The following is a 16,908-nucleotide window of genomic DNA, read 5'->3' on the forward strand; positions in this document are numbered from 1 at the left end:
TTTATGGAGTTTGAACCGGAGAAAGTGTTTGAAAAAGTGCATATTTTGAGCGATGGCAGCAACAAAAACTGGGAATTACCTGCAATCGAACTTTACTCCGTCAAGTCTCATTTACAAGACAAACGTTTGGTCGAATTGAAAAATTCTTTGAACCAACTGAAAGGGTCTTTGAACGGGTATGAGATCGAAAACTGGCATAAGCACACAACATATTGCAACCCATCTGGATCCGTGAACCGTGAGATTCGACATCAATTTCACCCAGAGCTGTGCACGCAAGCATGGTGCAAATTCCATGAATTACTGTGCTTTGACGAATTTCTTCCTGAATGGGCGTTGGCTTCACGAAATATAGCTGCAGTTCATCTATGTGAAGCTCCCGGCGGGTTTATCTGCAGTTTGAACCACTTTTTGAAGTCGCGCTACAAACATGTTCGATACAAGTGGATAGCTTGCACTCTGAATCCCTATTACGAAGGCAACGATGCTGAATCATGTGTGGCTGATGACAGATTGATATTTCACACGTTGGGTCAATGGTGTTTCGGAAGCGATAATACTGGAGACATATTCTCGAAATCCCTGCTTGATGATATCCGTAAGAGAGCAACGGCAATGGAAAGCGTTTGTTTATTGACTGCTGACGGGTCTTTCAACTGCCAGAATGATCCAGCCAAGCAAGAGTTGAACACGGCACGATTGAAATTCACAGAGCTGATGTATTGTTTACACATTCTTTCTCCCGGTGGATCGTTTGTGCTAAAGATTTTCACACCGTTGGAATATACATCAGTTCAGCTCCTGTATATACTTGTTTGCTTATTTGGTTCTGTAACAGTCCGCAAGCCAGCGACCAGCAAACCCGGAAATTCTGAGCTGTATGTTGTGGCCAAGGATTTCAAAGGCATAAGTTCGGAACACTCGTTACTTGCTGCCCTGCATAAGTCTTGCATTGATGACGATCAGAGCCCATTAGGTAAGTGTTTGAATGTAAAAGTTCTGTGTGGACAACTGGACAACACACTCCAATCTTTCATTATGGTGTGTCAAGCACTAAATTCTTGTGCAGTGCACTTGTGCTATGATTAGTCATTACTGCCTGTAATCTCTCAATTTTCTGTTTGAATATGATTTTTCGCAGACTGAGTATCTTCAGTTCGAACTATTGCATTCATATTAATATCTCTCACACCTATCTAGGACTAGACTGAAACAAATTTGAAGCTAGTATTCGCCGAGATAGGTGTTCCTACAATAGACTGTTTTGATCGTTGTGTTGACAATTTACATTCTTAGTGTCACAACCAAAATATAAACAATAAATTCCATGAGGCTCTCGTATAACATGATCTAATTTGGATCATCATCAATCTTGCTATGGTATGAGAAATGATCAGAATCTCCAGTAGTTCATCTAGTATTAGCAGAGATGAGCGGATTTGGAATTTCTATGTCCCAATCCAATCCAAATCCGAACCTTCAAATCCAAATCCTAGTCCGTAACTTTTTCATATTCAAGTCCATGTCCAATCCTAATCCGATTCTAACTGGAAATTCAGAAAAAATGCTAATTTATGCAAGGAAGGAATTGGAAAATTTTCTTTCTCAACCAACGATTCCCTTGATTCAAGATAACTTAGTAACCATAAGTACATTAATAACTGATCTGAATAAAGTTTTGTCGCCATTCGCCACACGACATATCGATCTCCCAGAAAATAGGTAAATCCAATCCAAATCCTAATCCTTTCAGAAAAAAATCTCTAATCCAATCCAAATCCGACAAAATTTCACGAATCCTAATCCATGCTCATCTCCGAGTATTAGTCAAAACAATTATCAATTAATCACCAGAATGCTTTCAAGTAGTAACCATATACTTTCGAGGGATGAACTTATGATCAATGCGTTCTTTCTAATTCGGTACAGAGTTGTTTTCAACGGATTGTCTGCCTGGTGAGTTCGTTTCAGCGTACATATCATGTGTGGAAAAATTTGTCAAATACCAGACGGACGCGATACAGCAGAACATCCTGCAGTTTGAGAATGGGAAAAAGCTGAATCTTGACGAAGTAGTAGTTATGGTGATACCATTAACGAGTTGCCGTAAAGACACGATTTTTCAATCGTAGATTCATAAAACTGTTGCGGCGTTTGCGGTCGAGAAGATGAACATTAAGAGAGTACCGAGGAATCAATGTATTGTTAAGAATGGAATATTAAAAACGATAGCTACTTCCAACGTCAGTTTGAGACCAAAAATGTTTGGAACTTTCGTCGATAGGAAAGTAATCAAGGTATGTATTCAAAGTCTATGATATCACTGCTTTAATTTATAGTTTTCTTTTTCTAGCCAGTTATTCACGACGCTGCACAAAATCTGACAGAGATAACGTGGGTCCCGCGGAACGTCGATGGGCGCCAGTACGATCATTTGCTGACCTATGGAAGGCCACTGAACTCCGTCAGAACGTCGCTGTTTTGTGAAACGAAGGATCTGTTCGCGCTTCACCGCTCCGACAGTACAAGTTTTGAACAGATCACCGACTACGATATGAATGAAATCCGACCGATAACGGACGCTCTTCGGAGTATGCTGTCGAATGGAAATGGTCAGTCTTATGAAACGGAACTTTTGACGGACGGGAAACTGTGCCGAGAACTTCTCGGTCAAACCTGTGTGGATCTTCTACGTTGCAAACAATTGAATCTGCCTACCGCCAATTCTTTGGAGAAAGGTGCCACACTTTTTGCAAGTTTGATAAAACGCAATTATGAAATGGGCAGTGTTCGTGAATTATCAACAACTGGTTCTTTGATGAAGCTTGTGTTGCATGCTATGAAAAAATTCAATTCGGGAGCGAATTTGGTGGTTATCTTGCCGAGGTATGTACGCGAGTTTGACATAAATTGTGCGGATATCTCAAACACTCCATTTTGTGTTCAGTGCCTTCACCCGGCTTACTGCTGGTTTGCTGCATATGCTTCGAGCTACCTTCAAAGACTTTGCAATTGCTGCGATACCATCGTCTGACCCCTGCTTAGTTGTTATTTGCAGCAGCTTTGCTCATTCGCAAGGGTATGATGTTGCTAAGACTCGGATTGATGTTGTGAATATTTCCATCCTATATTCTTAGATACCAGGCACATTTGGAAATAGCCTTACGAAGTTCCGACGAAAGACCTGATGATGCATGCCTTTTGGGGCTCATGCCTATTCATCAGTTGGTGGAGGTGAGTTTAGGAAGCCCTTGATTAAGCACATGTTTAGACTCATTGTGACAGCTGAAATATTGTTGCAGGACGAACGTTTTGTGAAGATTTTGAAGAAATGCAATCATATGATTGTCACTGCCATGCTGAAAAGTTATAGGGATTTCCTTGTGTAGTATGGTTATTTTGAGCATTAATTGCGACAATGTCGAATAGGCTAACTAGTATTACTTTATTACTATGTTTTTCAAAATATTCTCTGATATTGCCGGTTTCCAATTACAATTGTGAATTGGATGTCATATGTCCGTTTCACCACCAATGTATTTTTGCCACATGTCCGTGATATGGTTCGCTGCACACTTTCTCCGTGACATTGATTCATTAAACCACGCCGAATATGATTTTTTCTGTAAGAAAGAAAGAAATGTGTGCAAGTCAACGTTGGACATTGTAGCATACGCAATTACATTGGGTCACCATATTTGGGAATCCGGAAAGGAGGACTCTTTTTACAAATTATAAAAGACAGAAAGTAGAAAACTACTGATTCTAAAATTTTTACCAGGAACCTTGTGTTGACCTACACCCGAATGACCCGCTCGGGGTGTTCAAAAATGACTTTTTTTTCTCTCAAATTGTACTGGCTACTTGATAAAATTGTTAGGTTACCTAATTAAAGGCTGCATACCAAATTTGGTTCAATTCCAGCCAGTAGCCGCATTGCTGTAGAAGAAAGTTTTTTAATTATTATATAAAAAAATGTTCTGTTCATCCCATGAAATTGTTGGGTTGTCTATGGAAACCACCAAATTTGGCTCAATTCCAACTAGCGGAGGCGGAGTTGTTGCCATCGAAAAATTTAGATTTGAATAAAATAGGATTTACGGTGGGCAGACCTGAAATGAATAATTGAAGAATATGCCACAGTAAATACTACTTTTCTCAAATTCAAATTTTTCGACGGCAATAACTCCGCTTTCACTGGTACACTACGTTGATATGATTGCACACTTGAGCAGTTGTGTACTTATGGAGAGTAATAGGATATAACAAAGTACAAACTATGAAATTAAGTGGTATATGGCGGTCGGCGAAGTAGATGTGTCGGATTGTGGATTCGTGGTCCGGCAATCACGAAGAGAATCTGCTTGAATATGAGCCTTGAACGTGATCGAAGACTGTCGGATTGCCTGCGAAATGACGTTCCACGGTCTCGATCCGGAATACTTAATAGGGGATGCGTGTTATTGTAATTCGTGTTGAACATATCGTAATTGGACGAAGAGGCCACTCCTACGATGTACTCTTGATTCCGAGGTGAAGCAATGTAGCGTCGGCCCGCCACCTAAAAAGGTTGAAGACACGTTGTGTAGGAGTATTTTGTTGGGAAGGACTTGTAATCAATGGGTCGATTACTCATCATCATCAACATTGGTTTATTAGCAATTTTATCAGTTCAATACACCACAAAAAATGCGATACATTGAAAAGAAAGGAAGATGTCGAAGTGACTAGGAGTTGTCTATGGAATCAGACACCCACCTTGGCCTAGGCGAAGTAAAGAGGAGGCATGCATATACTGAATGAAAGTAAAGAAGATAGTATAGAAAAAGGAAGCGACAAGAAACAGGGCTGCATGTCATGGGAAGCGAGATCGATAGGTCAGTCGTGGTCCGGTAATCTTGAGGTCGAAAACAAAGGCCAGCAACTGCGAAATTGGTGACATCGCTGGCCAACCAATTTCCAACACTAAAAATGCCAAATACCTTGGTGTTTTACTGGATTCGGACATGTCCTAGAAGAGTCACATACATCAAAGTTACAATACGGAATTCTTTGTTGGGGTGCTGCCTGCAAGAATACGATCGACTCACTGCAAAAACTTCATCCGTATCATTGCCAAAGCCCCACGGAGGCCTGGATATGCAACTGACAAATCGCTTATTAAAAGATTTGGTGTTCTAAACAAAAGATATGAGAAAGCTAGAGAGATTGCCAAGTTTATGTATCAGCTCCATTGCGGTCAATGTCCCTCAAATTTCAACGACTACTTCACCTCGGAGTCAAAAGCGCACAAGTACAGCACACGCGCGTCAACGAAGAACAACTACCATATGATCAGGACGGAATACAAGAAATCGCATTGCTCTATCAAGTATGCCGGACCCCAATTGTGGAACTACATCTCGCCGGCTATCTGACAGTCGTCGAGCATGTCCGCATTCAAGTCGAAATACAAGCAATTTCTTCTAAATGAATACTAGCCAGCCTTCAGGATTACAGGACCACGACTTAACATCGACCTCGCCCTCCGCCACATGCCACCTCATTTTGTCGCTTGCGTCTTATATTCTCTGCATTCCTTTTCATTCAGTGTGAGTAGTATGAGTAATGTGCACGACGCGCCCATTCGCGATTTATAATAAACAAACAAAGATTATCAATATAATAATTAATTAAAGAATTAGCTCATTCTCAGTTTTGCAGCAATACGCGAGGGGAATTCCCTTCTGACTATGCGGCAATCAAAAAGGGGGATTAATGCTAGAGAGAAAACGAACAAAGAATCTGGATTGACCTTTGTACTCAGACTGGAGTCATTCTACTTGTACTTTTCCACTCCTGATTCTGCCTCGCCTGACCTCTGGACACGAGACCTGGGCTTGGTAATAGTTGCCTGCCGACAAATCGCCCTGGCCTATCGTTTTGTGGTCCTCGTGACGAGGCTTTGGGAATAATTGCCTGTCAAACCACCCTGGTTGACTTGTCGTTTCGCGATTGACTCGATTTCGTGGGGCATAGGAATAATTGCCGGTCGTGACGTCAATAAAGTTTTCTCCTGATCAGTGAGATCCTGGTGCGTGTTTTAGGTGTCTATACGTTCGGCTGTGCATAGTGACGCATGTAGTCTGTTCCATACTGTCGTACTTGCTCTTGCTTTGTTGTCGACTTAAATAGTAAGGAGAAATGTTCTGGTTATAAATATGTGTGTCATTTTGAGTCATATCGAGAACCAGAATGTCGTGTATTAGAAATAGGTATTAGGCGCCCCCGACATAGATTAACTTGAATAAAGTACCATTTAGAATATAATAAGTAATTAAAGAAATAGCTCATTCTCAATTTGACTCGCATCAACGTGTTAATTTCCGATATTGTAGTAATTGGTGCAAGCAAAAACTGCTGTTCCACACTTTTACCGCTTTCTAGCGTCTTAGGACAGACAGTCCCAACCAAACAATGTGATGGGTTCTTTTACTGCTTCACGTCTGGTCAAGCGTAATCATGCCGGTGTCTGTAAATGATGTGTAATTTACCGCGGTATATTATTTTTGTATGATGTACATGATGTACAACTTGAATCGATCAGTTGTCGAACTAATGTTTTACCGGTATGTACGATCGATCGCGAGCTCACCACGCACTTGTCGTTCGAGAGCGACTCATTTCGCTATAGGCAATCAGTTGTGTTCGCGTGTACCGTGTACACTTGTTATGCCAACACCTCCAAGCATATTTACAATATCATGCTAAGGAACTATTGCTTCGGCAGCCACGCACTGTCGTTCGAATTCGACTAATTTCGCTGTAGACAATCAGTTGTGCTCGTGTGTGTCGTAACATATCCTCATCAACCCATGTTATGCCAACACCGCCGAGCATATTTGCAGCATCATACTACGGATATATTGAACCGGCGAAGTGTTACCGTCAGAGAATTGCTGCGCCACACCTTCGAGCCTCGCTTTCCCGCTCGGTAACTGCGAGTACGATGTCAGATTCAATTGTCCAGTGACGAATCGGGGTAGCTCGCTTCATCGGGGTGGACAGACCTTATTTGGCTGAAACGCGCTCGGTGGTGCAATAATGGGAATGAATTGTGACAGATCATACCTGATACGATCTATAGCCTGAGGTGAGGTATAAAGTAGAGTGGTAGATTTCGAAATCGGAATCCACTGCGACTATAGGATTGCAAAATCAAAGTCCAAAAAATCCGACTGGCCCGTAAAGTCCTGGTATTTCCATGTATTAGGCTGGTAAAATGTAACATAAATCCAACTCTCAAAGACACTTGGCCGCATCCAGTCCGGGTTTAACCAAAACTGATGAAATCTGCGCCGGGTCCGGAAACGAATCGTGACCACCCCCGTCCAGACAAAATAGTTCTGCTGTAAGGGGAGTGTCGTTGTACATTAATTTGCGTACAGCGAGACTTTGTATCGACTCATTGACGGACTTCTGTTTGTATCGCGTTTGGTTTAGAATCCCAATTCTATATAGTGCGGCCCGCGAATGGATTCAAATGTTGAATGCGGCCCGCGAGCTCAAAAGTTTGCCCAACCCTGATGTATATTGTACCACTTGAATCGATCTGTTGGCGAACTAATGCTTTGCCCGTCTGTAACATACACATATCGATCACGAGCTCACCACGCACTTGCCGTTCGAGAGCGACTGATTTCGCTATAGACAATCAGTTCAGTGTTGCCAATTTAGCGATTTTCGCGCTAGATCTAGCGATTTTTCATCCGGTTTAGCGCTAAAAATATGGATCTAGCGCCCAGCGATAAATCTAGCGATTTTTGAAAAGGTATTTAGCGATTATTCAGCGCTTTTTACCGAAAATAACTAATAAAGATCGGTTCTGGCCGACGACTATGGCGACTCATCTGCCACCAGAGTGCGGACTCCAATGATATGTAATGAAATTAATGATAGATTACTAACGTACGGATAGATACGCAACTCCTGGCGGTTACGCATGGGCAAACAGTGTCTCTTCTTGCTGTGTAATCTAAAAGTAGCATAATTGACAGTGCTACATCTGGCGACCTGAGCGCTGCAATTTAATATAATTGGCCTTGATCGAAAGCTAGTGTCGCAGTAATTTCGAAGATACAAAATAAAATCTCGTCAGAACAATGGAACCATGCACCCCGAAACAGCCCTCGAAGTCTGAAAACCAGCATTGCTTCAATAATGGCACCGCCGCAACACAATGGACATAACAATGACCAATTTCGTCCAGCGATTGTTCTGATCAATGTCGATTTTCAGACTCTTGGGGCTACTTTGAGGTCGTTGCATTGTCTTTACAAGAATTTAATTCGTATTGTCGGAATCAGTGTGACACTGGCTTTCGTTTAAGACCAGATTCATTAAATTTCTTACTCCGGGTTGGTCCTCTACTTTTAGTGGCTGGCAAACCCGGTTCAAGTCGTGTTGTATCGGGTCAAGTCGCATGTTGCGTACAAGTGTGTCAAGTCGCATGTCGTGTTCAAGTACTCCAACTCAGTTTCGAGAAGTCAAGCGCATTTCCACGGTACATCGCATCACTATTCACGGACGCATGGAGCAAGGCACGCTTATAGAGTGAGCGGTTATGCCTGCAAACCGGGTCAGTGGTCACGTATAGCGATCATTGCGCAAAGCGATCCGCTCTACCGAAACGCACTGCACGTTTTGTTCCGCTTAGAGATGAATATTACGTATTATGAACTAGAAATATGATAAGTGACTTTGGCCCCCAGGCGAGTAAAATACAGCTGAGAAGAGTGTATTGATATTATGGTTCAATTTAACACCTTTAGCAATTAATGTAGATCTAGCGTTATTTTTAGCGCTTTTTTCTCAATATTTAGCAACATCTAGCGATTTTTGACACCAGTTTTAGCGATTTTCTTCCATCCGGAGTTGGCAACACTGAATCAGTTGTGTTCGCGTGTACCGTAACGTATCCTCAACACTTGTTATGCCAACACCAATATCATACTAAGGAACTATTGCTTCGGCAGCCACGCACTGTCGTTCGAATTCGACTAATTTCGCTGCTGACAATCAGTTGTGCTCACGTGTGCCGTAACATATCCTCAACAAATGTTATGTCATATTTGCAGCCTCATACTATGGACGTATTGACTCGGCGGAGTGTTACCGTGAGAGAAATGCTGTTTGACCCCCTCGTCCTAGCCTTGGATTTACCGTTTCGAAAAATTCCACCAGAAGAAGCTGTGATCGAGTGTCACAATCAATGTCAGCCACGCTCCATCAATCTGTTGTTTTGACCAGTACGTATACGCCGGAGATGAGCATTGATTAGGATTTAGAAAAAACGTATTTGTGAAATTTTTCTGGATTAGGTTGAATTAAGTTTTGAGATTGATTTACTATATCGTACGGGGCAAGTACTACCGAGACCCGTCGTGACGAAATCGGATTAATCAGTCATGGAACGACAAGTTAGGGCTAACCGCTTATATTCCTAGTTTATTCTTGAAAGCTCTATAGATTACTGGTTAGCTGTATGTTGCGGGCGATTGACAACAGTTAGTTGTCGCTGTTATACAATTTACACTTTGTGTTATACATTCCTCGTTACCACCGCGAACTAGGAGGTCAATCACGACGACGGGCAACTACTCCCAATTGGCGGAATACTGTTTGATTCATCTGTATAATCAGGTTTAGCACCGCAAGAAGTATATTAGTAGTTTATGATTGAATGAAATCTATCCATCAAACAACGATAACAACTATATAGATCTCGTTCGTATTACTATGAAAGCTAATCGATCACGTCCACACAATATTATTACGTAGCATTCATTTGGTGGGGTTGTTGTTGTTAGTATTGTAGCATGGTGATCGGTTACTATGACCTTTACACCAGTTCTAAAAGGGTAAGGAATTGGTTAGTGTTACAGCTGTCTGACGGTGGGGTATTCGACAAAATTACTATGTTTTACTACGGAAGCTATGATCACACGGACGGGCTCTCATCACTTATCGTACGAATGCTTGTAATTTCGGTGTGATGCACACGAATCAGCTGTGATCAGTCGAGTGTGACACGATCGAAGTCACTATTTACTGTTTGAAATAACTGGTATATTCCGTTCAAGAAGTGTCCCTCATTTGTCCAAATATCCTCCTTTTTGTCAAATTGTCTTCCTTTTTTTTTATCTTAAAATATCCAAAAAGACTACGAATGGCACTAAATGATGAACTAGTTTACGAGAGATGGGTATTTCGGGAGTCAAGTCAGGGGACAAAATGAGCTTTTTTAGTCAACACCATGAAATTTGATGTATAAACATACAAATCATTCGTCCGCTATAGTAACTTTTTGCAGCTCGTGAAAAGTGTCCTCCTTTCGGGGCTTATGTTAACCCTATATTTTACCAGCTTTTAGTCTCGATTTGAACATCGAAGTTTGCACATAATTTCACATTACATTCCCTATGACAAGCATAGGCTATTACGGTTATGGGACCTGTGCTCTCAAACATGTATTGATAAATAGCGAAAGCGACCACAAGCTATCATTACATGAAAAAAAACGAGCTCACTAGCCCGTCCATGTTGGGATGTACACACCAATGGCCATGTCCATGTTCTGAAGTTTGCACATAATTTCACATTGCATTCCCATGACTTAGCACAGACTATTACGTGGGTATGGGGGCTGTGCTTTTCAAACATGTATCGATGAATACCGAAAGCGACTCAAGCTACCATTACACGAAAAATCGAGCACACTCGTTCCCCCCTCTCGGGGTATACCCACCGTCGTTTCGTACAGACAAATGGTTCCATGTTGCAGCGAGAATAGCGAGGAGGGTGGTAGATCATTATCACAATAAGTACCTTGGGATGAGTGTGAAATCGACATCGTCCGTTAAGCGACTGAAGCAAGTCGCAACTACAATCACTCTCTGCGTAGTGCGTAAACGCAACGTACAAAGCGCTGCTGGGTAAACGAAACTACGGATTCTAGCCAAAGCGAGGTTATCGAGATAGCTGTAGCGATTCACAGCACATGCTAAATCTCCTTGAAATGGGAGTACAAAATGTATCGCTTTGAAATACTCAAGTAGAAGTAGTTGTTAAAGAGTAATTCGCACCGTAAAATTGCAACTGTTTTGGAGTGCTAATGTCACACAATTGCTTTATTGATCACTCGCTTATGTATAGAAAGCAGAAATTGACCCCTGGGTTGTACGATCTCGTGTCCTTGACAAACGTTCTATAGTTCAAAAGTCACTGTCATGTTGGGCTTTGATTGCTGTTGTCCTCTTGTTAGCGTCGATATTCATTGGTACGTGTTTTCATGGTCTAAAATGTTGGTTATTATAGAGTGTTTTCGTAAAAGGTTGGGAGCCACTGATTTAGGCCTTGATGGGTTCAACCAAATACACGTGTAACACATCCTATTCCTGGGCCGTAACCGATCCTTTACCACACCTTCTATACGATAAACGTCCTTTTTATCCAGAGGTAAGCCGACGACATACGGGAAATGCAGGCGCTGACGTGCTATTTTGTTATTCTCTCCGCGTAGCATGAAAGAAGGTATTGAGGTACCCTCCCAAGGTCACTGCGAGCGTAAGTTAAGTCAATCTCTGTGTATGTAGTGTTAATGTCGCACCGTCGCAATAATGATCACTTATGTGTAGAAAGCAGAAATTGACGACTCGATTACTTGTACGAGCTTGTAACTTTGGTAAGCTTGCTGAAGCGGAAAGCCACTCAAGTTGGACATTAAATTGATTGGTGTTCGTTCTCTTGTTAGCGTTGATAGTCGTTGGTACGTGCTTTCGTGCTTTAAAATTTTCAACGAATTTTAAAGATAAATAAAGAAACAGCTGATTCACACTTTTGCAAGCAATACTTCCGGGTATCCCGCTGTGCGGTAATGAAAAGAGGAGATTTAGGTCATAGCGAAATAGAATAAACTTCAAAAAATGGTGTTGATAAATTTTGTAAAGTACCATAAGACATACTCAACATCAACTAATGAATTAGATATGATGTCTTGATGTCATGTGACTATAAAATCGGTTACACATTGTAACACATCGGTATCAGACAATAACTTACACAAGCTTAAATGTGTGTTGATTTGCTTTGTAATGTGTGTTAGTGGGCATGGGGATGATTATTTCATCAATTGAATCGATTGCGATTACGATTACTGCTGAATCATCCGACTATAATTACGGTTACAGAAAAATCCCACAAGTAGTCGAAACGTAATCACCAATGTGCTAATTTGTTATCTCTACTCCGTCATATGTCCCCGGGTATAGGCATTGATACAATGCAGTATTGAATGCGATCCTAATAAGAATTGATACTATGCAGTGTTGACCGTGATACGTGAGGACCCCTGCTGTATGCTAATATGTCTTTTTACAAAAGTTATCACTCGTAACCCCCACAGTGTGCGAGTTATCAACAAATCGCAGACACACTACTTCGCATAGGGGAGAATAATAACCCTCCACTCTTAGTTTCAAATAGCAAAGCAATTATTGACGTTTCTTGTGTGTCAAACGCATTTGGAACGCTGCTCATTGGCCAGTAGTACGAACAGCGGACATCTATTTGAAGTTTTACACTCATCAAATAATACATGACAAATTTCCACATCAAAGCAATAAAATCATCGGGTACCAAAATAAATCATAACCGAGCCTGGTGGTAACGACAGCTCGCGGACTTGTACGAATTATCTAACTAATTGGTTGACGGTCAGCCATCTGCGGTTTTATGTAGTTATAGTTGCGGAGTTAAAAAAGTCAGTTGTTCGAGTTCTAGTTGCGCATTCTAGAACTGATTTCGCTGTGAAACTCGAACTGTAGAATAAAACATGTGTCGCGGTTTGACGTAAATCATGATACCGATGTTCTGTTATTTGATGTGCTTGCGGCCGTTGTTAGCTCACAGTCAGCGATACTAACAGTGGCTTAGGAAGGGTTTCAACCACTTCAAATTCAAAGACCTATCCTTTCAAAATACCGATTCTATGTCTAATACTTCTTAGCGCATTTCCAAATCATCATTAATTCGTATTATCGTACAACCTAGTTTATATTGCTACTTCATTTATGTACCCTCTTCATTACTACACACTAGGTGGCGGAAACGAGTAAAAATATTTATTTAAACGTATAGCACGCAGTGGGGGTACTTGTCGATCGCGTTGGACACTGTATTGTCGGGTACCACAGCCCAATGTCTACCTACCCTGTCATGTGACGTCGAAATAATAACGAAATGACACGTTAGTGCTGCGTCTTCACAGATCATCGTGCTACGTATGAGTAAAAGCTACGTTTACCATATAGAAGGTGTGGTAAAAGATCGGTTTCGGCCCGGGGTAGGATGTGTTACACTGTTACACGCGTATTTTGTTGAACACATCAAGGTCTAAATCAGTTGTTCCTGCCTATTTATGACCATCCTTCGATGATAACAATAACACAAATTTTAAAGCACGAAAGCACGTACCAACGACTATCAACGCTAACAAGAGAACGAACACCAATCAATTTAATGTCCAACTTGAGTGGCTTTCCGCTTCAGCAAGCTTACCAAAGTTACAAGCTCGTACAAGTAATCGAGTCGTCAATTTCTGCTTTCTACACATAAGTGATCATTATTGCGACGGTGCGACATTAACACTACATACACAGAGATTGACTTAACTTACGCTCGCAGTGACCTTGGGAGGGTACCTCAATACCTTCTTTCATGCTACGCGGAGAGAATAACAAAATAGCACGTCAGCGCCTGCATTTCCCGTATGTCGTCGGCTTACCTCTGGATAAAAAGGACGTTTATCGTATAGAAGGTGTGGTAAAGGATCGGTTACGGCCCAGGAATAGGATGTGTTACACGTGTATTTGGTTGAACCCATCAAGGCCTAAATCAGTGGCTCCCAACCTTTTACGAAAACACTCTATAATAACCAACATTTTAGACCATGAAAACACGTACCAATGAATATCGACGCTAACAAGAGGACAACAGCAATCAAAGCCCAACATGACAGTGACTTTTGAACTATAGAACGTTTGTCAAGGACACGAGATCGTACAACCCAGGGGTCAATTTCTGCTTTCTATACATAAGCGAGTGATCAATAAAGCAATTGTGTGACATTAGCACTCCAAAACAGTTGCAATTTTACGGTGCGAATTACTCTTTAACAACTACTTCTACTTGAGTATTTCAAAGCGATACATTTTGTACTCCCATTTCAAGGAGATTTAGCATGTGCTGTGAATCGCTACAGCTATCTCGATAACCTCGCTTTGGCTAGAATCCGTAGTTTCGTTTACCCAGCAGCGCTTTGTACGTTGCGTTTACGCACTACGCAGAGAGTGATTGTAGTGGCGACTTGCTTCAGTCGCTTAACGGACGATGTCGATTTCACACTCATCCCAAGGTACTTATTGTGATAATGATCTACCACCCTCCTCGCTATTCTCGCTGCAACATGGAACCATTTGTCTGTACGAAACGACGGTGGGTATACCCCGAGAGGGGGGAACGAGTGTGCTCGATTTTTCGTGTAATGGTAGCTTGAGTCGCTTTCGGTATTCATCGATACATGTTTGAAAAGCACAGCCCCCATACCCACGTAATAGTCTGTGCTAAGTCATGGGAATGCAATGTGAAATTATGTGCAAACTTCAGAACATGGACATGGCCATTGGTGTGTACATCCCAACATGGACGGGCTAGTGAGCTCGTTTTTTTTCATGTAATGATAGCTTGTGGTCGCTTTCGCTATTTATCAATACATGTTTGAGAGCACAGGTCCCATAACCGTAATAGCCTATGCTTGTCATAGGGAATGTAATGTGAAATTATGTGCAAACTTCGATGTTCAAATCGAGACTAAAAGCTGGTAAAATATAGGGTTAACATAAGCCCCGAAAGGAGGACACTTTTCACGAGCTGCAAAAAGTTACTATAGCGGACGAATGATTTGTATGTTTATACATCAAATTTCATGGTGTTGACTAAAAAAGCTCATTTTGTCCCCTGACTTGACTCCCGAAATACCCATCTCTCGTAAACTAGTTCATCATTTAGTGCCATTCGTAGTCTTTTTGGATATTTTAAGATAAAAAAAAAGGAAGACAATTTGACAAAAAGGAGGATATTTGGACAAATGAGGGACACTTCTTGAACGGAATATACCAGTTATTTCAAACAGTAAATAGTGACTTCGATCGTGTCACACTCGACTGATCACAGCTGATTCGTGTGCATCACACCGAAATTACAAGCATTCGTACGATAAGTGATGAGAGCCCGTCCGTGTGATCATAGCTTCCGTAGTAAAACATAGTAATTTTGTCGAATACCCCACCGTCAGACAGCTGTAACACTAACCAATTCCTTACCCTTTTAGAACTGGTGTAAAGGTCATAGTAACCGATCACCATGCTACAATACTAACAACAACAACCCCACCAAATGAATGCTACGTAATAATATTGTGTGGACGTGATCGATTAGCTTTCATAGTAATACGAACGAGATCTATATAGTTGTTATCGTTGTTTGATGGATAGATTTCATTCAATCATAAACTACTAATATACTTCTTGCGGTGCTAAACCTGATTATACAGATGAATCAAACAGTATTCCGCCAATTGGGAGTAGTTGCCCGTCGTCGTGATTGACCTCCTAGTTCGCGGTGGTAACGAGGAATGTATAACACAAAGTGTAAATTGTATAACAGCGACAACTAACTGTTGTCAATCGCCCGCAACATACAGCTAACCAGTAATCTATAGAGCTTTCAAGAATAAACTAGGAATATAAGCGGTTAGCCCTAACTTGTCGTTCCATGACTGATTAATCCGATTTCGTCACGACGGGTCTCGGTAGTACTTGCCCCGTACGATATAGTAAATCAATCTCAAAACTTAATTCAACCTAATCCAGAAAAATTTCACAAATACGTTTTTTCTAAATCCTAATCAATGCTCATCTCCGGCGTATACGTACTGGTCAAAACAACAGATTGATGGAGCGTGGCTGACATTGATTGTGACACTCGATCACAGCTTCTTCTGGTGGAATTTTTCGAAACGGTAAATCCAAGGCTAGGACGAGGGGGTCAAACAGCATTTCTCTCACGGTAACACTCCGCCGAGTCAATACGTCCATAGTATGAGGCTGCAAATATGACATAACATTTGTTGAGGATATGTTACGGCACACGTGAGCACAACTGATTGTCAGCAGCGAAATTAGTCGAATTCGAACGACAGTGCGTGGCTGCCGAAGCAATAGTTCCTTAGTATGATATTGGTGTTGGCATAACAAGTGTTGAGGATACGTTACGGTACACGCGAACACAACTGATTCAGTGTTGCCAACTCCGGATGGAAGAAAATCGCTAAAACTGGTGTCAAAAATCGCTAGATGTTGCTAAATATTGAGAAAAAAGCGCTAAAAATAACGCTAGATCTACATTAATTGCTAAAGGTGTTAAATTGAACCATAATATCAATACACTCTTCTCAGCTGTATTTTACTCGCCTGGGGGCCAAAGTCACTTATCATATTTCTAGTTCATAATACGTAATATTCATCTCTAAGCGGAACAAAACGTGCAGTGCGTTTCGGTAGAGCGGATCGCTTTGCGCAATGATCGCTATACGTGACCACTGACCCGGTTTGCAGGCATAACCGCTCACTCTATAAGCGTGCCTTGCTCCATGCGTCCGTGAATAGTGATGCGATGTACCGTGGAAATGCGCTTGACTTCTCGAAACTGAGTTGGAGTACTTGAACACGACATGCGACTTGACACACTTGTACGCAACATGCGACTTGACCCGATACAACACGACTTGAACCGGGTTTGCCAGCCACTAAA

The 16,908-nt window shown here is 41.6% G+C and overlaps 1 protein-coding gene across 1 annotated transcript; it reads left to right on the forward strand.

Annotated features, from left to right (window-relative positions):
• Positions 1-3: 3 nt before the first annotated feature.
• LOC145455422 (cap-specific mRNA (nucleoside-2'-O-)-methyltransferase 2-like) lies at positions 4-3,655 on the forward strand. Its single transcript, XM_080333392.1, has 7 exons — positions 4-976; positions 1,930-2,072; positions 2,133-2,297; positions 2,354-2,886; positions 2,948-3,079; positions 3,138-3,234; positions 3,303-3,655. The coding sequence occupies exons 1-7, from the start codon at positions 4-6 to the stop codon at positions 3,387-3,389; spliced, it is 2,130 nt and encodes a 709-aa protein (XP_080189518.1). The 3' UTR covers positions 3,390-3,655.
• The last annotated feature ends 13,253 nt before the right edge of the window (positions 3,656-16,908 follow it).

The sequence above is a fragment of the Botryllus schlosseri genome, chromosome 14 (genome assembly GCF_051294905.1).
Source record: "Botryllus schlosseri isolate E-star chromosome 14, Bs_hap1, whole genome shotgun sequence".
NCBI classification, from domain to species: Eukaryota; Metazoa; Chordata; class Ascidiacea; order Stolidobranchia; family Styelidae; genus Botryllus; species Botryllus schlosseri.

What these genes read in the sequence shown, in the direction of transcription:
- LOC145455422 (XM_080333392.1), top strand. Translation starts at nt 4, where the DNA reads ATGGAGTTTGAACCGGAGAAAGTGTTTGAAAAAGTGCATATTTTGAGC. An exon ending in TCGATAGGAAAGTAATCAAG is followed by an intron (nt 2,298 to 2,353) that starts GTATGTATTCAA and finishes TTCTTTTTCTAG; the next exon opens with CCAGTTATTCACGACGCTGC. An exon ending in TTGGTGGTTATCTTGCCGAG is followed by an intron (nt 2,887 to 2,947) that starts GTATGTACGCGA and finishes TTTTGTGTTCAG; the next exon opens with TGCCTTCACCCGGCTTACTG.